The sequence below is a fragment of the Theropithecus gelada genome, chromosome 18 (genome assembly GCF_003255815.1).
Source record: "Theropithecus gelada isolate Dixy chromosome 18, Tgel_1.0, whole genome shotgun sequence".
Lineage (NCBI taxonomy): Eukaryota > Metazoa > Chordata > Mammalia > Primates > Cercopithecidae > Theropithecus > Theropithecus gelada.
In genome coordinates, this window is record NC_037686.1 from 36,983,731 (window position 1) to 37,001,296 (window position 17,566).

The 17,566-nt window shown below is 43.8% G+C and overlaps 1 protein-coding gene across 2 annotated transcripts in view; it reads left to right on the forward strand.

The window, feature by feature from the left end:
- SETBP1 (SET binding protein 1) overlaps positions 1 to 17,566 on the forward strand; it is a 377,283-nt gene that overhangs the window by 178,332 nt on the left and 181,385 nt on the right. For both annotated transcript variants that reach the window (XM_025365654.1, XM_025365653.1), the window contains exon 3: positions 10,520 to 10,573. In XM_025365654.1, the coding sequence (XP_025221439.1) occupies positions 10,520 to 10,573 (54 nt within the window). The remainder of the gene's footprint in view (positions 1 to 10,519; positions 10,574 to 17,566) is intronic.

Genomic DNA, 17,566 nt, shown 5'->3' on the forward strand with positions numbered 1-17,566 from the left:
GGAAGGAAGGAAGGAAGGAAGGAAGGAAGGAAGGAAGGAAGGAAGGAAGGAAGGAAGGAAGGAAGGAAGGAAGGAAGGAGGGAAGGACGGAGGGAAGGAAGGAAGGAAGGAAAAAACGGAGGGAGGAAGGAAGGAAGAGAGGGAAGGAGGAAAGAAGGAAGGAAAGAAGGATGAGGGAAGGAGGGGGATGGGACAGAGGGTAAACTTGCTTAGGGAGAGAAGATACATGCCAAGGATCCAGACTTCCTTGGAAGTTGTTATGAGAAGAATCTAGTCCTGTTTTCCAAGGATGTTTTGTTTGCCTAATGCACTGAGAGCATCTTTAGAAGCTGTGGCAGATTCTGCAGAGTATCTTCAATGGTGAAGAATCATTTTGAAAACAGCCAGCTGTCTCAGTCCTCAAAGAGTTCCCAGTGCTAAGGAGTGACAGGACCAAATCCTAGCATTTGCAATGCCAGTAACACTAATGCAAGAGCAGGGCCATCTGTGGAAGGACTTGCAAATTGATTGCACAGTTTTCATTGATAATTAACAATGTTCATAGCAGTGTACAGTATAAAATCCTTTGGTCACCCAGATTTAGGAATGAAACTCCTTTGAACAAAGTCAGCTTGAGTTCAGAAAAATTTGAAGGGAAGATCAAGATGGCAGAGACAATACCTTAGATGCCTATGTCGTGGGGCTGCATAGGGCTAATGGAAAGTCTGACTTTTACCTGCATGGTGAGTCACCTGAGGCGTGGCTGGCAGTGGTACCAATGTCCCTGGGGACCAGGCTGCCTCCCTGGCAGAGTAGGGAGGGAGATAGCAACCTTTCATGAAGGGATTCCCGAGGGGATCATGGATAGCTAAGACAGAGAACTGGACTTTCCATGATTCAGAGCTATGTTCAAATTCCAGTTCTGCCACTTTTTGCTGTCATAACCTCAGGTGAGTTATTTAAGCAGTAAATGGAGAAAATAATACTGTCTTGCACTGACAGTGTGAAGTTTAAGATGGATAATGAAGGTAAAGCACTTACCTGGTACAAGAACAGGCTAAAGTAGGTCCTGACAGAAGAACAGGAAAAATGAAGATCCTGAAAAATCATAGTGACTTTTCATATTATAATAGCCAAGAGTTCAAGGTGGGCTTTCTGGAGAAGATTCTCCTATTTTACCTGCAACGTTTACAATTATAGAAGTTATGGCTACCTGCAACTACAAGGTTCAGTTCATTGAGTCCTGCCTGGCTTTATCCCTTTCAGATATCCACCTGTAATCACGATTAATTGCTCCAGTTTTGGCCCAGGGACCCAGATTCTCTGCCAAATTGGCTCCACTAAGCTGAGGAGCAGAGCTTTTGACTTTGGTGCTCAGATACTCTCTGAAACAAGCACCTTCTGACTTTCCCATTCTCTGCCACTGAGTGAGCCCAGGGGGTTAAATCAGTTTCCTGGGATTCACCAAGGGGATGAATTAGAAAGCTTTGATACTTATCTTGGGCCAAGTGAGCAGATCATCTGGTCAGTTCTAAGCAGAAATTCTGTAAATGATGAGAAGAGGGAGGCGAGGGTGGATATTCCCTCAGCACCCAGCTTTGCTTGGCATACGTTCAAGGAGGGAATTCTCCTTTATTGGCTTTTTACGGACTTTGGAAACAGCCCACAGATGCTTGCAATGTGATTTCTTAATTTTGTTGGAAGGAAAGGACCTACAACCCAGATTGTGCTCCTGAGAAGCAACATATCTTTAGCTCTTTCCTCTTCTTACATTAGTTGTTCTTTCCAAAGTGTGTAGCTTGCAGAACTTCAGATGAAGAGAGCAGGCATACTGCCTGCAAAAAGTATACAGAAAGGTTGGCCAGGCAGGGTGACTCATGCCTGTAATCCCAGCACTTTGGGAGGTCAAGGTGGGCAGATCACCTGAGGTCAGGAGTTCAAGACCAGCCTGGCCAACACGGCAAAACCCCATCTCTACTAAAAATGTAAAATTAGCCAGGCGTGTTGGCACGTGCCTGTAATCCCAGCTACTTGGGAGGCTGAGGCATGAGAATCACTTGAACCCTGGAGGCGGAGGTTGCAGTGAGCCAAGACCGTGCCACTGCACTCCAGCCTGGGTGACAAGAGTGAAACTTCATCTCAAAAAAAAAAAAAAAAAGGTGTAAAGAAAGGAAGGGAAGGCATTCTCCCCATGAGTAACTCATGCACATATTAAAGGCAGTGTGGTCTTAAAATGAGGTCTGGTCATGTGTTCAATCCACTCCCAGTAGGAGAAGACTATCTTAACATCTTTAAAGAGATAAGCTGCTTAATTCTCTTTCCCCAGGTAAGTTCTGTTAACACTGAGAATGGCTTGCTCATGTATGTAGTATCCTTCTCTGTTAAAATATGGATTTGCCAAATTTCTTTTTTACAAAGCTTTAATTTAAATAGGCCTTAACATGGAAGTCCAATATAATATACCACTAAAAGTTATGTTATTCTGAATAAAGAGGGGTTAAGAGCCTGGAACTCCCACCTCAGTGCCTCTCACTCACCTCGCAATCCCCAAGGCCCTTCTGTGAAATCCAGGGCTTCTTAGGGTATAGTTTGAAAACCACTGTCTTGTGGATTTCTTTTTTTTCTTTTTCTTTTTTTTTTTTTTTGAGACAGAGTCTTGCTCTGTCACCCAGGCTGGAGTGCAGTGGCATGATCTCGGCTCACTGCAAGCTCCGCCTCCCAGATTCACACCATTCTCCTGTCTCAGCCTCCCAAGTAGCTGGCACTACAAGCACCTGCCACTATGCCCGGCTAATTTTTTTTTATTGTTTTATTTTTAGTAGAAATGGGGTTTCACCGTGTTAGCCAGGATGGTCTTGATCTCCTGACTTCATGATCTGCCCGCCTCAGCCTCTCAAAGTGAATTTCTTATTCATCATTCAATTCAGAATGTTAGACACATCATGGACAACCTGATAGAGCTCCCAATAGCATACATACCCAAGACAGCCAGAAGCTCATAAGATATTATGATGCAGTGAAAAAGAGCATGAGTTAGCCAAGCCAGGCTCAAATACATTCTATCACCTGCTAATCCTGAATGAACCCCAGAGGCTACTTTAGTCTCTTGAGCCACTTTTGACTGAAATGATTAATAAATGCTGATATTAACGTCCATGTCACCAGTTTCTACCAGATTTACTCTATGTAAACTTCTCACCCATAGCCACAGAAGATGCCCCACATAAAATCCAGTTTTCTTGAATCTAAAAAAAAAAATTCTATGTCAAGTTTTAAAAGGGTGGAACAAACTTCTGTAGGTTCATTAAGTTCAAATAAGTTTCTTTGGGTTTATTAAGTTCAACATAAAACAAGACTCATCATCTTAGTGAGTCTAGATCAGGGCATTCGGAGGTCTCGTCTTTCATGTGGTCTCTAGTTATTGCTCCAATCTGAAAGGTGGAGGATAAAAGACATTTCCACCCAGAAGTTGAAATAGCTATGACTTGGACAGCAAGCAAATGTACACCCCACTGTAAGAGCATGGGTTGTATGTGCCAAGATTACACATGGAGTCTTTAAAAATATATATAAAAGCTCTTTTGGCTCCATATCTGGGGGATTTTGTTAAAGATCTCACCTGTAAATATTAGAACCCCGTCATTTAAAGAAGCAATAAAAGAAAAATATAAGCAATCAAGACCAGGCTTGCTTGGAGTTATGTGGAAAGTTATTATTAGTCATCCTTGTTGCTCTTTAGGAAGGGAGCCTAAAATTAAGACTGTGGGTGTCAGTGATTTCAGGTTTAACCTTTAAAATTTCATGAGGCTGAGAGCATTTAGCAAAAGGACACAGTTCAGCTAGGATGGCAATTTTGAGTATATAACTTGCTTCTTAGGCTGGTAGGAAACCAGCCCCTCGGTCTCTACACTACCCATCCACTGCCACCCCCACCCCAATGCCTTGGCCATTAGAACTAATGCCTTTTGAATTGGAAGATTGTTTACTATTAGTTAGGGTGTGGATTTGACTTCAGCCTCACTGGAATGGGGAACTCACGTAGCAGTCTGAGTGGCCATCTGTCCAAATTCCTATTTGTAAGCCAATAACAGATCCATAGTACAAGACTGTCTCATTGTCCTCCCCTCTGACCCTCTGATTATTAATAGAAATTCTTCCACAAAGTGTAAACAAGTTCTTGGAGGTGTGTATTTTGAAGGGACAGAGGAGATAGTGTCCTTCCGTCTTTTCTTCAGCTTTGAGGTGACAGGGATGCTTTAGGGTGCTGGCAGGGTAGAGCCAAAGGGAAAATGGCATTCATTTCATAGGTGGTAAAATGAGACCTGCATAGGCAAATGATCCCATGACAGATCCCATATTGAGTTGCTGCAGAACCAGGGCTATGACTCAAGTCTTTTTTTTTTTCCCCTCCGAGTCCAGTGCTCTTTTGTATGACAGTGTTTCACTTATCCTTGGAAAGAGTGGCAACCTATTGGTTCCATTTTACCTACCTTATTTTCCAGTTTCCAGATTTCCTTCTGTGATCCCAATGGATTTGTGGTCTCTTTCATGGTTGGTCATTTCAGAACGTTTTGCTTGGTAGAAGCCCTCCGTAGACCCCTTTCCTTTTCTCTGTCTTGACCCCCGACATATTTGACAATTCTTCCTGCCTGTTTCAGAATCCCCAGTACCCAGTATGGCTGGATATTAGAAACTTTCTTTGGGTTGCATACATACAGTTAGATTTTTTGTTTCTGATTTTCCACTGGGTAAGTCACTTTTTCTTTCCGTGCTTCAGTTGCCTTTTACAATGGAGAGTGTGGGGCTAGTTCATCTCAAGCAGCCCCCAGCACACATATGATTAGATGTTTGCCTCAGCTTGCTGGAACAATTTTCCTTACCCGTAGGCTGTTTTGAACTTTTTTTATGGGTTGAAGGGTTGGGGTGGGCCTGAGTTCAACTTCCATTCTAGAGCCAAAGTAAGAAGTGAGTAACACTTTACAAAATAAAGAGGGAGAAAAAAGTTTCATTTCCTACATTGGAAATAGAAATGAAGGCAGATTGAAAAGAGTAGAGGTGAAGTAGAAGGCTTACTAAATGCAAGGATGGTACATTTGAGGGTAAATTTGAAAATGGGTCATTTGCTGTCCTCAAGGCCAGCTTCACTCTGTTTCTTTACCTACCTACCTAGCTACCTATGCATCAATCCATCTATCTATTCATGTGCCAGCATCCTTTGCTTTGGCCCATAAGAAAGGAGATATCTGGGAAGAGCAAATGACTTGGAGTATCCCCAGGGCCACCAGTCTTCAGCTTGTCCAGCTGCATAAGATCCTTCTGGCCAGATGTTCAGCATGACCCACACCCTGCCTTTTTGTGTCAGTGTCCCCCTTCCCGATGCAAGCATCTGCATTCAGCCAGAGCAATTGGTGCAGATACGTGAGGCCCCACTCTATCCAGATGGAGTATGCATTTTTGATAAAGGGCCAGGAGAGGGGACATGACGGTTGTTGCTGGGGCAGGAGGACAGAGAGGAAAAAATGGAGTCACCTCCTCCCATCCTGTGTGAAAGTTTAGAAGCTATAGACGTTTGTAGGGAGCAGGGCAGCTGTTTAAAGGGACAGCTTTAGACTTGCAGAGGTCACAAGGGAATGCTGGATGCAGCTGTACCATGGGTAATTTTGGGTGGGATGCAAAGAGAGAATCCCATTCAGAGAACAGTTTGAAAAAGACAAGGGAGCAGAATGTCACTGCTTAGGAAGCTGAAGGGATTTCCACTCTCGCCTCCTTAGGGCCCCACAGCATCCTTCATCTCCCTTCAATTCTCCTTGTTCTCCAGCCCTCCCCTCAAGCTCAGAGAAAGAGAGAGAAAATAAGAAAGCAACATGAATTTATGCCAAGAAAGAAACTGCAGCTTCTCAAAAATGGAAGGCAGGGTCATCCTCCTAATATTTTGAATGTGGACTGTTCCAGAGAGCAGCAAGATGTGTCAGGAATGAGATTGTTCTGAGCAGGGCCCCAGGAACACTGCCGGGCTCCACCAGAGAGATGAAAGAATTTTCTCCTTCCTTTGCCTTTTAAATGTAATTCTGTCCGCCCTCTCCACCCCGCACACCCTGTCGACCCTCTAGCTGGGAGCGGTGCAGACATTTAGCCATTCTGGGAAAAGACAGGATCCTTTTCATTAACTTCAGCCTGATTGGAGTCCCTAGGGCCATGGCAGATTTCATTTTCCTCCCTCTCTGCCTCCCTGTCTTGGATCCCCCCCAACCCCCGACACAGCAAGGCTACCATGAGCAGTGAACTGTTTCCCAATGGGATGGAGTGGAGATAGGGTTCAAGCAGGGGAGGCAGTAGAGAAGGGTCTGGGACGTGCACTTTTCAAGGCAGTGACTTTGAGGAGGGACATGTATACTTCCTCCCCATGCTTCAATTTCCCCTGGATTTCTGAGTAAATCTATCCCAGCTTTAGGGTAGAAATCAGCAGCCGGTTATGTCTGGTTGTCAGTGATGGACTGGACAGATATAATCTCTAGTGGAGGTTTCTGCAGAGGTGCTCGGGTTAGCAGACTCAACCAATCCCATTGTTAATTAGCAGTGTGATCTTGAAAATGTCACTTATCAGCTTCTTCTGCAAAATAAGGACTTAGTCTGGAGTTTTAAGGTATGTTTTAGTACCAAACACTGGTTTTCAACTGAAGTCACATACAAGAACCAGGGAAAAGCAGAGCCACTCTGAGTGAAGGTAGAGAGACAGGCACAGTATGAGCCCTTTGTCTACACGTTTTCTCACCCCAGTTTCCCAGCAGAGGTGGCTCCTGAGCCCACTGGGGACACACTGATTTTCTCCTCTTCTCCAGGGGCCTCCAACTGCCTCCCCAAGACCCTGACACTAAGAATGAAACTCTTCTGCAATATCCTGATGTAGGTGGTCTGTGATCTTTTCCTTTATTTCTAATCCACACTTGAGCACCATATATTAGTGCCTGACGTTCAGCTGTTTCTCCATCCCTTGGTGTGGAATTTGTAGACTTACGGGAAGTAATCTGCTTTGAAAAGGGGAGTGCTCAAGATGCAGGGCCTATGTTTGACCCAACAGTCCATACATTTGGTTAGAGCGTGGTTAGAACTCAGAAAGACCAAAAAGGCAGAAGGCCAGAAAAGCCAGAAAAGCAAGGGGTCATGGCGTAATGGTGAGGAAAGACACACTGTTGTACATACCGTTTTCAGGACTCATTGTGAGGAGATGTCACAAACCTTGCCTCTGGTTGTTTCCCAGGTCAGATAACACCTTCAATGCATGCTAGTTTGTGAGTTAAACTTTCCGAATCTCCCAAGTAAAGGAATCCAGATAGAAGTTATTTGAGTTCCATCCCTGACATTATATCCCTGCATCCTCCCACACATCATCAGATGTGCTAACACATCTGAACTAGGATGGGACCATTTAACATTTTACTGTTTCAACCAGAGCAAGGGGTGATGGATTTATTCACCATTCAGCTTCTTTCCCTTTTATACTGTTCTTCCTTAAATTTAACCTCCAATTTCTACACTGAAGCAGCACCCAATATTCTTCTAGTAAAACCTGTAGCGGCTGGAGAAGAGCTTGTCCCCAGTGCCTGAGTTGATTAACTCATTCAATTATTTGAGTGCCTGCTTCACACAGCAAATGTGCTAGGCACTGAGTGCTGTTTCCTTTTGTTGGCTTGGAAGGTATCTTTAGCCTGCCTCTCACACTTCTGTTCTCTAGGCTCAGCAATTTAGGTATTCTGGTCCTCACCTCTGGGCTGATAATATTTCCACTTTCCTTTTAAGTCATTCGGCAAACAGGTTATTTAGTGACTAATTGTATGTCCAGACTCTTCTCAACACGTTGAGATATGCAAAATTTACATAAGATAGAAGCCATAGTCTTTTTAGACAGGGTCTTGTTGGGCATGTTCTTGTTAGGTGAAAAATAGACGAGTAAAAATACATGCAACAGCATGAAACAAAACTAGGAAGATCTCTGCCTTCTGCATGCCCAGGGTCTGAAGAATTCGAGCTCTGAATCTAATATGCTAACACATGTTGGTGGGCGTGTTCCTGCACAGGTCACTCTCATGCCCGTACCTCATCCCAGCCTTTTATTTTCCCTCCTTTCCAGCTCCATCCCAATGTTGTGCCCAGCTCAAGCTAAAGGTAAAGGTTTACTGATAAACTCAGATGAGTAAATGGTCATTATCAATTAAATACAAGCATTTCTGCAAGGAAGAGTTAGTTAAGGGTCGTTTGTGGAGATGCATGTTTTATGTTACTTTCTGTGGCTCATTTGACTAATATTCTGGCACTCAGCTTTTTTCCTGTGCCACATCTCAACAAATGGTCTCCGGTGTGCTATAATTCAGAGGCATTTTATTATAGAAGAAAAAGCATGAGCTTTGGGAAAATATAGTTGGGGATTTAAATCCCAAATACATGTACTGGCTGTGAAACCTAGAAAATGTTACTTAGCTTCCATAAGTCTCAATTTTCCCATCAGAAAAGAGGAGATACTGAATAATATTAAAAATGAAAAATTACATAAAGCAGCACCCAGAATGCCAGCCACCCAGGTGATCCTCAGTGTATCCTAATTCCCTACCTTTCTCCTTAAGGTAAGCTATGGCTGGCACTTAACAGATGCAAATGGAGGTGTGTTAGGATTGGCCATTTCCTTTTTCACATCTTTGCTCTTGCACCTGCTCGCACCTGAAGTGCCTTGCCCTACCACCTTTCCAGTGAATTAAAGGCCAAATGCAAGCTCCATCTTATTTCAACAAGCCCACCCTGACTGCTCTTGCTTCATTTCCCCAGTCTGATGCTCACACTCGACTACACTCTGCTCCCACTGATGTACACGTGTCTGCATGTCTGATTCTTCCACCAAACTATAGGTTCCTTGAAGGCAGGGACTAAGTCTATCATTACATTTCACCCTTAATTCCTAGCATGTGGCCTAATGGGTTGTGGCTTGGCTGTTTCATTACAATCGGAGGGGTCAAACCAGCTCTCCACCAGGATGGTGCTGCCTGCCACCAAGACACCTTCCACATGGGGGAATCTAGCCTGCAGGATGGGGAATGTGGGGTTGGGGAACAGCAAAGTGTTTACCTTCTCCACCTCTCTTCTGCTGGATCCTAGCTTCAACATCACTTCAGCACCATTTATGGCAGTCATTTAAGGAAGCTAAAAAATCCAGTTGAGCTTTTCCGAAGGCTGGAGACCCTGGGGCTCAGCATGACTTCTTCTCTTTCTTGACCCAAACAAAACATTGTTACAGCAAACATGAAGTCTTTTCTATTTTTCACAAATGCTCTCCAGGCCTAACAAAGTTAGCAGTCACCCTCCTTGAATCAAAATAAGCATCTGCCCTTTTTCTCTTTATCTTACACTTTCCCAGCATGTATTATAAGAATGCGATTATTTTACTAATTAATCCTATATTTTTATTTAACTTTTTTGGTGCAAAACCCTGGAAAGGATGCAAAAATATTTAAAACCTTAACTTTAGTCTTTAATATTGATTAAACACAGCGGTGCAGAAAGTCCATATAACTGACTCTTACTCTTTCATGCTGTGTATGATTGTTTGAAGCATAAATGATAAAAACCTAAATAGTGTATAAAATCATTGGCAGCCTATGACAAAGGGAAACTGAGTCACATGTAGCTGTGAAGAGGAGAGGGTCATTTTTACTGAGCTCATTTTTTTGTTTGTTTTAATAAAGAAAAAACGGTCAGGCACAGTGGCTCATGCCTGTAATCCCAACACTTTGGGAAGCCAGGGCAGGCATATCACCTGAGGTCGAGAGTTCGAGACCAACCTGACCAACATGGAGAAACCCCGTCTCTACTAAAAATACAAAAATTAGCTGGGCATGGTTGCGGGCACCTGTAATCCCAGCTACTTGGGAGGCTGAGGCAGGAGAATCGCTTGAACCTGGGAGGCAGAGGTTGCCGTGAGCTGAGATCATGCCACTGCACTCCAGCCTGGGCAACAAGAGTGAAACTCCATCTAAGAAAGAGAGGGAGGGAGGGAGGGAGGGAAGGAAGGAAGGAAGGAAGGAAGGGAGGGAGGGGAAAACCCTCTTAGAGGAGATGGACCTTTGTTTCTGAAGCAGTAAGTCTTGTATCACAGACCGCTTTGATAGCAGGAAGAAAGCCAGGGCCCCTCTCTCTAAGGAAATATATACATCTATAGATTCACACATACTTACAATTTCAGGGAGCCATGGACCTGATGAACTCCATCCATAGCCCATGGTTCCTAATTTAAGAGCCTCTGAAGAACTGATAGCACATAGAAATAATTTAGAGAGAGCAGCAAGAGAGAGGTGGTGAAGTCAGAGATGGAGCACAAGGTGGGAAGGCCCCTGAGCCTAGATTCCCGGTCCAGAAATCTCACATTTGTCTTCTGCAATCCCACTTCTGTAGCTCTCATCCAGGCTATGGTAAGTCCATTGCTGGTCAATTGTCATGGGGATACGGTATGCAAACTGAAAAGTGTCACTGAGAAAATTTCTTTGTTTTTTTCTAGCTCCTCACAGCCAGTGACCTTGCAGCCAGTGACCTCAAAGGATTTCAGCCACAGGTAAGTTCCACTGATGCTCTTATGAAGTTTGGAAGAGTGAAATGCTCCACAGTTTGGTGGTCAACAAGCACCCTTGGGGCCAGGACAGAAATCCCAACCTTGGATTTCTAGCTTCTTTCCCTCGAAATGCTAACTGTGAGAATGACCTGGTAGCTTTCTCTCCTCCTCCAGCTCCTCTCATTCCAGCATGGACAAAACCACCTCTTTTGGCTCTTTCATTCCTAATATTGTATAGTGGAAAAATATATAGAGATCAAGATGCTTGGAATGTTAAGTGTTGGGGATTCAGCTTAGGAAAGGGTTAAACCAAAGGCGGCAGAGGGTGGGATGGGGTTGGGGTTCTCCCCTGTATTTCTCTCTTTTTGGACAGGACACTCACATTTCTGTAATCTTTGCGGCAAATGCCTCACAGTCAAGGCCTGACAGCCAAGTTAATCTCAGACTCCTGCAGAGGCACACAGTTGAGGTTGGCTGATCTTGGTCAGGAAATGGGCCGCTGTTATCTCTGGCCAGAGTGGTGTTTGGAGGTTACTATGGGCAAACTGTGTGAGGGTGTAGGCAAGGGCTTTCTGGAGACTTTTTTGCAGGGGTGAAGATGGACATCATCCTCCCTGTCTCTGGAAAAGGAGTCTATACACAAACATATAAATACCAAGACACATACAAATCCCAGCTATACAAAAGCCCTTGTTTGCTCACACAGAGCCCAGTATAGGTAGAACATATACATAAAGAAAGATAAATCCAAAGGTGATCATTAGGGGACTTGGCCCTTGCCCTGTCCCCCTTGCAAAATGAAACTTCCTGTCACCCTTCAGCTCAGTGCCTGCCTCAAGGTCTCAGTGCTGTACCTTTGTGGGAAAATACATTATAGCTAATGGCAGTGAACTTCCAGGGGTCAGCAAATACTTTTCTAATTGCAGGAGTTTCATATATTTGGGAACATTTTCTTCTTTAAAGGTGTTTCACATCCAGGAGCCCACTGCATCCTCCCTACCCTTCTCCCAGGTGAGCCACATCCTGTGTGTACCCTCTCACTGCTGAGGAACCTGAGGACCCAGTCCTGATGCACAGTGGCCCCAGATCACACAGAGAGCTAGGAACAGGCGACAGTGGGAGGCCGGAGGAAGAGAATTCACAGAATCAAGGGCTTCATTGGTGGGAATCAAAGATGGATTCACACACCAGTGTGGGGTGTTGTCATCTCGTCTTGTTGATCCTCCTGTCTGGAAAGTAGTGAGTTTTTAGACAGACGTGGCCAGTAAGCCTTTTTTGTCAACCATCGAAAACTGTTAATTACTTACTTATTCACATGTTTACGCAAACTTCCAGTTTGGCTAAGGGAATGTGAAACAAAAACAAAAGAAAATCCACATTTACCACCTACCCCACTCACCTCTGCACCTACGCTCATACATGGTGGCAATGCCAGCTAATTATTTTGTTTTAATCTGAAAATGTATAACATTAAAGAAAATTGTGTGGTGCCATTTTACTGCTTGAAAAGGACACCCGGTAGAGACTGAGTTTATCGGAGTTGTGTGTGTGTGCGTGGTTTTGGCATGGTTTCCTTCTGAGCTGAACACGTTCTGTCCATGTTTGTTGACCTACACTTTTAGATATTAGATTTAAACTAATAGAGCGAACTTTCCAGTGAAAGAGAATTTAGATATATTTAAGGTTCGTGCATAACATTTGAGAGCATGATCCTAGAAAGGCAGCTCCCAGGCTCCCCCACAGCCAGCCCCACAGCTTCCAGTGCAGATGGCTCGCTCCTCTGGTTCTGTTCAGCCCTTCCATGTTATTCCATTTGTGTGTCATCCCCCTGAGGCTAGAAGCATAAATACATATTTTTCACTCCTCAGGATGCCTGTTCTTGAGGCCAGGAAGTCCTGGGAAACTTGTGGCCAGGGTGTAATGCCCAGATCAAAGTTAATTCTCTAGTGAAAGGTTCAGATGTGTCTCTGGTCAACACCACCCTTTTGGGTGCTTTTTAAAACAGAAACAGAAAGCTGTCCACAGGCTTTGCACTGCCCCCTCCAGCCCCACTGCACCAAACTGCTGGCTTCTGTTGTTATGTTTCCCCTTCTCTGTTTGGGTTTTAGATGAAACTGAGTCCCACACCATAATTCATGGGTGTGTTCCCCTCCAGGACCCATCATTGACTGGCAGGAGGGGACTCCCTGAGGACCCCTCCCAGGGATAACTATCTGTCCTCTCAGCTTTTGCATAGTGCCCACTTACCACTTGAATGTAGAGGTTTTCTGTTTGTTTTTCTTGATGCTTGTTCCTGCTTTAGACTCTTAAGGAAGATAGTTACAAAATCTTCGATGATTTTGAATGTGTGTAGAGTCGAGTCTGTATTGAGCTGGCTGGCTTTTCTGTTCATTTGTCTCTGTCTTCTCTCCGCATCCAGATGGAGAAGAGGAAGGTAAGGAAGTGAGTAGCTGCCTTTCTCCTCATGGTTATTGGTTACTAAAAATGCCATGCTCATTCCTGGAAATAAACACATAACTTTTCAAGATGAGCCTGAAAGCCCGTTTTTCTAAGGTATTATGTTTTAGTGGGGGGCGGTCTCCCCAGAGACTGGTGAGCCCGGCCTCTGGGCCACAGGGTAGAGCTTCTGCTAGAGTCAGGCCTGGTGCTGGTAGGCGGGTACTATTCTCAGCAAGTTTTAAAGGCACAGATGGAAAAGCTTCTCAAATTCACACCTAACCCACCCTGACTCTTCTACCTCCAAACACATCTCCTTTTACTTTCTAACATCCTGTTCTTGCCTTTTGAAGCAACAGACACACTTGAGTACCCTCCTTTCTAAGCCTGTGCATTATTGGAAATGAGAACCCTCACTTCTTTTTGTCGGACCAGTCCCCTCCATTCCTAAGAGGAAAAAGAGCTGACATTTAATTCTCTTTAGTAAAAGCCCAATAACTATATGCTTTCCTCTGCATTTTTCTTTTATTCGTTTTTTCCTCTAATATAAAAGTTGTAAGTGTCTGTTGTAGAAATTTGGAATATACAGAAAACCATAAGAAAGAAAATACCCTATTATTTCACCTCTGAAACATACACAATGACGTTTTGGCGTATAGTCTTCCAATCTTTGTTCTACATAGGCACACACATCTATTTTTTTTAAATGGTCATATTTTATATGCTTTTTTGTTACCTTATTTTTTGTTGGTTTGCATGCTTTCCACAACACTGGAAAATCTAGCAGCTAGCCATGCTTGCACTAGTTGTTAGTACCGTCATTCATTTACTAGTCCCCTCTTGCTGGACATCCCATTCCTTTTGCAGGCTGAGATCTCCAGGAGCAATCCAAGGCAAATGCTGGGATCCAGTGCCTTCATCCAGGATACAAAGAGCATCCAAGGCTTCTTGGCATTTATTTATTTATTTACTTTTATTTCTCAGTTCCTACAAGAATGTGCAGGCTGCTTAAACTTCGCAGTAAAGTGCCCGTGGGTGATGCCCACATACTTGTGCACATGCTTACGAGGTGGGGGATGTGGTAAGGAGATAGCCATAGCATGGGCACCAAATTCAGATGCATGTCCTGCATGCCCAGCCACCGTGTCAGAACAGTGATGTGACAAAGAACGCCCCCAACAGAGGAAAGCACAGACTAAAGGATTGGGTCCTCACCTGCTACATAAAACCTCTGTTGTCTCAGAGAATAGGATACTTCCTTTAGGAAAAATGGAGTATTATTTCAAGTGCGGGGCAAGTGTAGTAGCTACCTATGAAGGGTGGCTATTTTTAATGAGTTTCTAAAATGTCAGTTGCTACTATGGTCAAGGGCACACTGTGGTGGAAGGTGAGAAGACAGTAAACCAGAACACACAGGAAAACATGTTTTAGTGCAGAGAAAACAGAACTTTCAGTCACTCAGTTGCTATTTCATTCAACAGGCATCCATGGAAGACCTTTCTGTGGAGCTCCCAGCTATGCACAGACCCTTCCCCAGATGTTGACAGTTCTGGAATGTTCTGCCACCAGTGTTAGCTTTGTGACCCTAATGAAGTTACCTAATGTCTTTCATCTTGATTTACTTTATTAAGCAAAGGAGTTGTGCAGCTTATTTCACAGAGAGTATGGGCATCGATGAGACAATGCATGTGAAGGTAGCCTTGTATGCCTGAAATGCACAGTGAGGTATTGTTTTCTTCTACTAGAGAAGTGCAGAATAAATTAATTAAAAATTCAGATGTAGAAGAAATTATATGTCTATGGAACAAGCAGGGAAGTCTTCCCAGCAGAGGTCTTGTTGTACCTGCCAGGGTGGGTGAGAAGAAAGTGAGGCGGTGGACTTGTTCCAGAGCAGGTGAAGTGTGGATGAAGGCTGAGACCACAATGCGGTGCTTGGGTATGTGTGAAGGCTTGGAGTGATTTAATTGCAGAGCCTCAGAGGAGACCATGGTGGGAAATTATATGCAAATTAAAATAGGGCCAAATTTCAGGTCTTAAACGTCTTGAAAATGAAATAATAGTTTTTTTTTTAAAGTCCAAAAAATAAATTGGACTTAAAAATTAACTATTTAAGTTTTCAAACTTACACAAAAGTTAGCATAATAGTATAATAAACCCATGTACCTGTTACCCAGTTTCAATGGTATGCTGCTAACAAAGCCCACATTTGTAGCATTTGGTAAGTTCTGTTGTGTAAATACCTCCATCATGACCAATTTTAAGCTATCAGTGGTTTAGCCACCTGTTGGCAAAGTCTTTGACAGTCAGCTCTGCTCCCCAGCATGCCACTGGAAGAGCTGTCACAATTGTTACCATTTTCCAAACTTGTCTATACTCTCATCTACTTTGGTTTTTAATTTTAATTATTTGGGGCTATACTTTAAAACAAATCCCAGTCATTATGTTATTTCACTGATAAATAATTTAATTAACTTATCTAACAAATAAGGGCTTTTTAAGAACAATCAGAATGCCATTATCACATCTATCAAAATTACCAGTAATTTTTAGATGTTTTCAAATACCCAGTCCATATTCAGACTTTTCTGATCATTTTTAATATATCATGTTTTAGTTGATTTGTCTGAATCAGGAAACAGAATTTGGATTTTTGGAATCCATCCTAAGACAATGGCAGGCACTGAAGGTTTGAGGGCAGAGAAGAGTCAGAACCGTGATGGACGAAGGTTCCTCAGTGGGTAGAAGGCGTGATGAAACCAAGAGGGCATCCAGCACTCAGCCTGTGCTGTTCATCCATACGAGGAGTAGTGGGGAATGAAGGTGGACTGAGGACCGTGGGGGTATCACAGAGGAGATGAATGCCAAAAAGTTTGGTGGCAGAATTAGTGGACCAGCAGCTGCTCAGTAGCTGGAGAATTTGGGATGCTGTTAACCAAAATGAGGGCCCACGAGAAGTGCAGTGTTCATTCTTAGAGTAAGAATGATTAAGTGTTCAGAGGAGGAAGGCTCAGTCCTCCTCAAATGAACCTTTACTCCACTTTCCTTAGCCCCCACAATTAGTCCTACTTGGAGATCATCAGAGGACACAACCATCTGCAGAACAATCCTGGGTTCTATGGGTCCTCACCTAGAAGTTTTAACGCAAAATCCCCAAGTATTCTGTGAGGAGAAGCTACTTTTTAGGAAGGTGTGACTGTGGAGTTTCTGCATAGAGAGAAATCCTGGCTGTGCTTATCTCTCAACAGAAAAGGAAGGCTGAAGCAGGGCAGGGGCTGTGACAGCAGCTGACGTTTCAACGAGGGTCTGTGTATTGGATTGCTACATTTGGGCATTCCTACACTGGGAAATGGGAGGCAAGTGGGGAGTTAGAGTCTCCGACAGCTCTTTTATTTTGTAGAAGGGAATGTCTGAGTTCCCAGGTTGCTTGTTCTTCTAGGGTTGATCATGTTTTTCAGAACAAAACCACCACTATCTGACTCAACTCTAAATGGACATCAGCTGTCTACAAGGTCAGCATCAACACTTAGAAAGAGTAAAATTGGGCAGGGTGCGGTGGCTCTCAACTGTAATACCAACACTTTGGGAGGCCGAGGTGGGGGGATCATGAGGTAAAGAGATCGAGACCATCCTAGCCAACATGGTGAAACTTCGTCTCTACTAAAAATACAAAAACTAGCTCAGCCTGGTGGTGCATGCCTGTAGTCCCAGCTACTCGGGAGGCTGAAGCAGAAGAATAGCTTGAACCCAAGAGGCAGAGGTTGCAGTGAGCCAAGAACGTGCTACTGCACTCCAGCCTGGTGACAGAGCAAGACTCCGTCTCAAAAGAAGAAAGAAAGAAAAAAAGGAGTAAAATTGAAGCTCTGGATTTTCCAGGGCACTGAGCCTCATTAGACTCTCAACTGGAGTTTGTGGTAATGCATGTTCACCCTGCTTTTGGCTCAGTACACATATGCCAAGGACTTACTGAGCGTATATACATGCCAGAAGCTGTTCTTTGAACTTTACATGTATTTTGTCATTTAATCCTCACAACACTTTGTGAAATCAATAGGAACATTATCCCCATTTTACAAGTCAGCACACAGGCACAGAGAAGTTAAGGCCACCAAGCCTGTATGTGCCAGAAGTGAGATTTGAACTCTGGTAATCTGGCTCCAACATCTGTATTCTTAACCACTTATGCTATGCCATCTTGAATTAGATTTATCTCTACAGTGAACACAGACCAGTGTGACCACTGGTAAGTGCAGGACAAGTGGCTGCACCTTCATTTTCGAAGATTGTGTTGAGTTTCCTTGATCTTTGACAAGGTCCATGAAAAAACAATTTCTTCATCTGAGTAATAGAGGGAATTGCTGCATAGCATTTTGAATCCTTCTACCTTGGCAAATACTTTCTTATTGTTCTTGTTCCTGTCCTTCCCCAAACTCTCAAAGGGAGAACCACAGTGGTGTTTGTCCCTCCCACAGAGGAGGAAACTTGATATGAGACAGAGGTAGGCTGGGCCAGCAGTGAGGATACAGGTTGCTTGTTTTGACTTCACCACATAATATTTACTTT